General features: G+C 30.1%; 1 protein-coding gene across 1 annotated transcript; it reads right to left on the bottom strand.

Moving 5' to 3' along the window:
* Positions 1 to 312: 312 nt before the first annotated feature.
* Positions 313 to 852, bottom strand: LOC136080407 (uncharacterized). Its single transcript, XM_065797025.1, has one exon. It carries the CDS (start codon positions 850 to 852, stop codon positions 313 to 315), a length of 540 nt encoding a protein of 179 aa, XP_065653097.1.
* Between the last annotated feature and the right edge of the window lie 7,169 nt (positions 853 to 8,021).

Raw genomic sequence — 8,021 nt, forward strand, 5'->3', positions numbered from 1 at the left:
TGGTGTGAATTATTTTTCCCATGCTTGTTGAATATGACAGACCATCTCATAAATTGTAATGACTTGTCCTAGATTGCCAAGTATCCAGCTAATGGCAGCTACTTTAAAATGTGTTTTCATCGGACCAAAAACAGACCTATCTTAAGGTTGTGTCTGACGTATGTGGTGGCAAAGTCATCAAACAAACATGGTTTTTTTTGCATGTTTAAGTGACTGTAGTGAAAGGTGGCTTCATGATTATCCATAATCAATAAAACTTTGTGATCGGCTGTTGGGCGAGCAAACAACAAAGTGCTTTAAAACATCTATAAATTATTCAGCATTCATCCATCCAGATTGATTGGCTAATCCAATAGAACCTTTTGGTGCTCCTCTCATTAGTGGGTTTCTAAATAATTTTCTTGGAAAAACAATAACAGGGGGTATTGCTACACCAGCTGCGGAGACAATGCAACACGCTGTTACTAATTCACCGATTTTTCTAGATGTTATTTGCCTGACTTGCTTTGTTCCCTTTGATGCAATGACACTAGAAATTTTCCGCACAGTAGTAAAACCTGTCTCATCAAGATTAAAAATTTTAAATGATGTTGCTTTAGACTCTGATATACCTTCTTGTAAATTGTTAAAGAAAATATCAATAGTATACCGAATAAATGTCGATGCTCTGGCAATTAAAGTTGCCTCTGAATTTCTGACAGATAGTTTGAAGTTTCTTTTTAAAAACCCGGTTAACCAATCTCGACCAGCCTTTTTTTGCTCTATCCAACGCAAGGGACATTTTATTTTGTTTTCTTGAGCCATTTCAAAAGCTAGAGCTCTTACTTGAACTGGTCTAAGGCCATATGACATATCAGAACATGACTTTAGAAAAAGTGTTCAGTGTTTGTTCTTGTGCTACAGAGAAAATAATAGAATATTGATAATTTGGTTGAAGATTAGCAGCCGGGTATTGACACTCTTTTTTTTTTTTTTGCATACACCTATGAAGTGCAGACTTAGAAATGCCAGCTGAATATGCTGCTTCTCTAAGGCTAATCCCATTTTCCACTTCGGCTACAGCAACTTTCAAAATGTTTTCTGAAACATGTGGAGTTTCATTTTTTCTTTTATAAACTCTAGACATGACCTGAAATTTAAAAGAACTTAGGTATAATAAAAAACATTTATTTGTTATGGTATTAAGGTCTCTGTTATTACTATATCTTATATCAGACTATTTTAAAATTATTATTTTATTTAAGATAAAAAAACTTTTATGTATGCTTTTTGCTTTCCAAATGCTTTTAAATTATTAATGTAAAAAGAATTCTCAATTTGCTCCAAACAAAATCGATGAATCAAAATCAAATTTATCTTTAATAAAGATAAATTTGATTTCCAAATTTTGTTTTAAATCAACTGTATAAGAACTAAAATTAAATATATCAATTAAACGTCTCAATAATTTTATTTCGAAAACTATAAAAAATTGTAGCTAAAATGTTCTATAAATTTCTACAATAAAATAACGCAAAACTGTTAAAGAGATGGACTGAGTGGGACTGCGACTTTTTTCTATGTCCGGTTCACCCCAATGTAGGAAAGACGAAATAAGACTAAAATTACAGTCACACAGTTAAAGCTAAAATATAAATTTAATTATTAAATGTCAGATGATAAGTGCATTTGCCTATAAAATAGAAAAAAGGTGCAACAGTCGAAAAGAAATACAAACATGAGTTACTAGGCTGTCAGGAAAAGTACTTTTTTGGGGTACTTTAAAAAAAAGGGATTTTCACCACGTGCAGGGAGGGGAAATAATGTCTAATAAATAAAGCACATGAAATCTATACGTTTACATTAAATAACAGTAATTAGACGCTGCTGCAAAATAAAATTATACGGGTGTCCCACTTCTCCCGCGTCCCACTTCTCCCCGCTCTCCCCTACATATTATATATCGCTCTCTATATCTATCTATCTATCTATATATATATATATATATATATATATATATATATATATATATATATATATATATATATATATATATATATATATATATATATATATATATATATACATATATATATATATATATATATATATATATATATATATATATATATATATATATATACTTGTAAAAAATAATTTAACTATCTTTTTTTGTACTCTATATGTACTTAATGTAGAGTTTAAAGCTGAATATATATATATATATATATATATATGTATATATTTATATTTGTTATATTTATTTGTTTATATATATATATATATATATATATATATATATATATATATATATATGTATGTATATATATATATGTATATATTTATATATAAACAAATAAATATAACAAGTTTAAATATATATATATATATATATATATATATATTCAGCTTTAAACTCTACATTAAGTACATATAGAGTACAAAAAAAGATAGTTAAATTATTTTTTGAAAGTCCAAGAGTCAATGTTTTGCGATTCTTCTTTTTCACTTGTGTCTTGGTATATTATTAAAACAGGATTAGACAGGCCCTTTTTTTTTTCTTTTTTTTTAGTGGTGAAGTATATATTGTAGTTTCTTTTAAAGTTTCTTCTGTGTGTATAGAAGTGGCAAAAAATTTGTAAATTCTTTAACATATTTTGATAAAATTCATTGTAAAGTTCAACTTTTTCTATGTAGTGTCCGTGATCAGTATATACAAATTACCAACCTTTTTCTATTGAACTAATACCATGTTGCCCTTGTATTTGAAAATAATGGGGATAATTTAACTTTAACTTAACTGCCCCATGAATACTTTCAATACTTTAGGACATTTTATTTCGACTAAAGCTTTTCCGCAAACATTCTATAAATAAATCAGGAGAAGCAGATATGTACGGGTTCTCTTTATCTATTATAACTCCACTTTCAAGTGATTTAATAATTTTATACCCCATATTTTTTAAAGCTATTAATTCAGTCATTTTTCGTGGCGTATTAAAAATGTGTCTAGTTAGTTTTCACTTAATATTGATTGAACAAGTTTTAAAGAACTTTTATTTAGATTTTGTTTAAGTGTTTCCATTTTGGTAAAATTTTTGCAAAAATTTTACGCTTCTATTCTACCTGCCCTTTAAATAAACCTATCTTATTGCACCTTTAAATAAACCTAGCTTATTGAATGCGAATTTCTAAACAGCCAACTTTTGTTGGCTGTTTAGAAATTCGCATTCAATAAGCCACTCGTCGTCACCAGAGTGTTTCAGCAATGTGTAAGTGTTTGTATGTGGTATATCAAATAGACTGTCCAGTTTAATTGTAAAAGATGTAGGTTTTTGCTTTTCTCTTCTTTCTTGTCTTCTGCTTTCAGGGTTAGGGTTTTTCAGTGTCTCATATTCTATTACCAAACGGACAATCTGATCGGCACAGTCCTTCTTGTTATGCTTCGTTAGAATACGAGCAGGTTACTAAAAGTTTTCAACAATTTCGTTAACTAGATGATTTGCAATGAGTCTTGTTTTTTATCTAGGATTGTTTTCTCTATCAAAAAGATATTTTTGCAATATAGCTCTATTCAATGGTAGCTTTCCTCCTTTAAAGTTTTCTAAGGTAAAACCAACAACCCAATTATTTAAACAAGAAGGTCTGCTTTTTTTATCGGCAATATTTTTGTTTATAGCAACAGCTGGAATATGTATCGAATGTTGTGAACGTTTTCTTTCCGATCTAAGTACTGCACAGTGGACCCAGAAGGCAAAGTTTTGGAAATAGGATCATAACTAATGATAAAGAAATCCTAGAAAACTTATTGAGGACTTTTTAGAAAGATACTTTTTGCTGGTTATAGAAAAATTTAAATTTTTAATATTAAACTGAATTTGTGGACTGGGTTCAAATTACCATATTTGGTAACTTTTAATAATAATAATATGCTCTTTGGAACCACAATCTTGGCATAACTTTGGAGGATACGAATGTATAATTCAGTTTAAAAAAAGGAAACAATCTCTCTAAATTTAGTATCAACACTGGTTTTTACATTACGTATTGGTTCACCAAGTGGTCTAGTTTTTGTAACCCAAAGTCTTTAATCTATATGACACTGGTAAAGTAGTTTTAAAAACCAGGTAGTGTTATTTATATATGAATGCGTTATAAATACGCTTTTTTGATCAGATTTAGTTTGTTGTTTTTTAGTAGGTCCTTTTCGTATGGCGAAATCTCCACTTTTATTCGTACAACATCCAAGTTTCTTCTGATGACCGATCAATCGGAAATCCTTCACTAACTCTCCTAATATCTGTCCATTCAGTAGTTTTTGTTTTGCAAAGTATACAATCTGCACCTCCTAGTCCGCTGATGAGTCGTTTAAAATTTAAATCTTTCATTGTATCTAGAGTATGTATTTTGACATTAATATAATATTTGCCAAATAGACAACACATTCCATCAGCATTTAACTCTTCTCGTGCGTATCAGTAGTTGGCACAATAAGGTCTAGAAAATCTTGATTAGTTTCTGTTTCTCTTATCAAAAACATAGGACGTAATGATCTTGATGCATTTGGTGAATAATATTGCCACAGGGTCATATTTTTACTATCTCAATAGTATATTAGTTTCAGAGGAATAAGACCATATTGAAACATATTTGATTTGCTTTCAATCATTTCCATTGATTTCATTGATACTTGTTACCCTGCTCTATCACAACGATCCTTAAAACACATCTGATACTCATCGCCGTCTACTGGAATAAAAGAATCTTTAATTATATTCAAAACAGAATCAATTGTCATTTTTACAAGCTCTTTGTATTGAACAGAAACACCTCTTCCAGTCAAAATATTACTAATTGTAGGGCGCAGTTTTTTTCTTCCTTCAAGCAATTTGTTGGTTGTTGGAAAATATATGCCTTTCGAAGCGAAAAGAAATCTAAATTTTTTCACTTGCTCTTTACTTAATGTAAGGGAATGCATTTGAGCAATTGATTCATCTATACTAAAGATATCTGTTGTTTCCATATGGTTTGTAGAATAGCATTTCCAACACGAGCAATACTTTTACTATTTTGTGTATTAACTCTATTTAAAAGGTAACCCAATAACTGGTTAACATGCAACTATGAGCACTCATTAGTGATGAAGTTGTTTATATAATTGAGAAGTTCCTGTGTCCTCTCCTTTTTCATCTTATCACCCAGTTCTGTAATAGACTTTCTTTCTTTTGAAAAACTTGGTTCTATTATGTAAGCATCCTCTACTTCACAAGTGATGTTTTTTGATGCTTGTGAAAGTGTAAATGCAAATCCATTTTTCTTGAAATGTTTCTCTTTCAGGGGTTTATAACGTTTCCATGTTTTTTCACACACATTTTCAAATTCCGATGAATTAACTTTCAATTCAAAATCTTTATAAAGTATTTCTTTTATGGCTGAATATGTTACTGAATTTGACTTAACAGTTTTGTCAGCTTTAACAAATTGTGTGAATAAATCTATTTCTGTGATGTATTTTACGTGTTTATTTTCCTCCATTCCATTTATTTTAATTTTACTTTACTTCAGCTGAAACACAAACAAAATCATATTAAGTAACCAAATAAAAAAATATAAATTTTTCATATTTGTAACCAAAAATAAAATATTCACATATTTTTGGAAAAAAATAATAATCACTTGCAACTTTTTTAAATCATGTAAATAAAAAAAATGCTAACTTGCCTCAGTTCTCCTTAAAATATTTGAAAAGAAGAAATGTTAAATATTTTTAAAATGTACGACACAGTAGAGGCAAGTAAGCAATTTAAAAAAAAGCCAAGATTTAATCTGATTTTTTGTAAAAAACAACAAAATAAATATATAATATAATTACAGAAATAAGTTTTAAAAGCTTTGAAGAAAAAAAAAATAAAAAAAAACAACATTTTTTTAATCTATTTATTCAAAAATATATTTCATATCAAACTAAAAACAACTTTTACAAAAGTGCTTTATCAATTTTCACGTCGGTAAATTTATTTGGATTGGAAACTAACCGAGTTTACTAAACTTTTATAGATACACAAAATAATTGAAATTCGTTAACTTCAAAATTGCATATTATCACTTAGAAATTAGCTAGAAACATTTTTTTTTTTCTCCACAAATTTTTCTGACTTTCTGATTAAATAATTTTTATAGACTTTCTCAAACAAATATTTTTTCTCTATTTCCACCTCTGGGCCCCCTGTGTACTGACTCTTCTGGATCAATAGATACATTATTTCCAAAATATTATTTGGTCTACCAATCTTCTTTAGTACGGGAGCCATTGTCGTGGTTTAATATAAGACTGAAGCTTGTAATATAAGCGCTGTTGTTGACCATACGTTTAGATATATACTTTGCAACAATAAAATGATACAGAATAAAGTTCATTTAAAACGTTGTAAATTTAAACTTCACACTAGTCCGAAATGACTCAAAACTTGAACTTGAGTTTCCAAAGAAACCCTTTGGGGGATTACACATTATCCCATAAAGTACACATTATCCCATTTCAAAAAATGGAAAATTGAAATCAAACTGTTTCGTCCGAGAAAGAAAATTGATTTTGAATTTTAAACATTTTATGAAGAAATGCCGGTTGACATAATTATTAAATTAAATGATTTTGACTCATTCGAAACTGGAAATACCATCCAAATGCTTCTATATGTAGCATATTTGTGTGCTGGAACATTCCGTTATTATGTGTATGGGTTTAGGAAAATCCTAAGTTTAAAAAAACATTAGTGTACTAAGTGGTAGTTCTAGAAATTTTGTTTGAATATAAAAAAGCATAATATTCATAACATTGAGTCTTTTTTTATCACAATTAAGTTAAAATGATTGACACTGAACAGTTTCAACTCACATTTATTCTTCCAAACAATTAAAAATCACATTAACTATTTCTTTTTACATTCTATAAATGTTGGCTGTTCAATTCGATCACTGATGCTTCCAATTTCATTCCATATTCTGGCCGATGAGAGGGCCTTTTAAATCTCGTCCAATGAACACTGAAGCTAGGCTTAGCTTCGCTGTAACGCCCCAAAGACTCTTTTCTCAGAGCAACAAATGTGATAAAAATCCGAATGAACCTTTGGAGTGTCACTGACCATTGTAAGTTGAAGATAGGAGCTTTTAAAGCTGTTGATTTTATCAATATAGCTTTCATCCAGTGCATTGCCAAAGCAAGCTGTCACAACTGAATCAAATTTCCTGAATGTGTCAATGATGGGAAATGTTTCAAAAGCGCAATTTTTCTCAACAAGCTGTTGCAATACATCAATGTTTTTCAAAAGTCTGTGACACTCATTCCCAGCAAATTGACCTCATTCCCAGTGAAATTGCAGCAAATTGCATTCCCAATGAAATTGCAGCAAATTAACCTCATTCCCATGCGACACTCATTTCCAGGAAATTGACCATGAAAGGGGTGACATTTGATGTGAAGAGCTGATGGCCATTTATCAGCCCTGACCAGCGGTCCTTCAATGCTTTGTAGAGATGATTGCAAACACCCAGGAGTAGATGAAGTTCCATTGGAGAAATAACGTCTAAGACAAGCATTCCATCTTCAACAGAGTTAAGGGAATCATGAATGACATTTTTGAACTGCTTTGCTTTTTTTAGATCCTTGCCAGCATTTTCAAAGGCTTTGAAACACTTCCGTAGTGTTCCAAAAGTGCAAAGATTGCCTTTAAAGTACAGATTCTTGTAGTCTATATCACACCACGTGCATGGATGGGTACTAGCTTGCGATTGCAATCCACACAGGATGTTAGCATTCCACACAGGATTTTAGCTACTTTCATGTCACATAAAACTAAGTATTTCACATTGTTTGGTGTAATTAGGTTCAGGATTGTTCTCAGATTTTCATAACTTTCTGGAACGTCTTCAGCAAAGGCTACAGAAACTGACGTTTAACACTACTTCCAAGCTGAGAAGTCAATAACTTTTTTTTAGGTGGACAGAGTGGTTAAAATGGTAGATCCACCTAGATTCCAAAAAAG

This window comes from Hydra vulgaris, chromosome 05, assembly GCF_038396675.1.
Source record: "Hydra vulgaris chromosome 05, alternate assembly HydraT2T_AEP".
NCBI classification, from domain to species: domain Eukaryota; kingdom Metazoa; phylum Cnidaria; class Hydrozoa; order Anthoathecata; family Hydridae; genus Hydra; species Hydra vulgaris.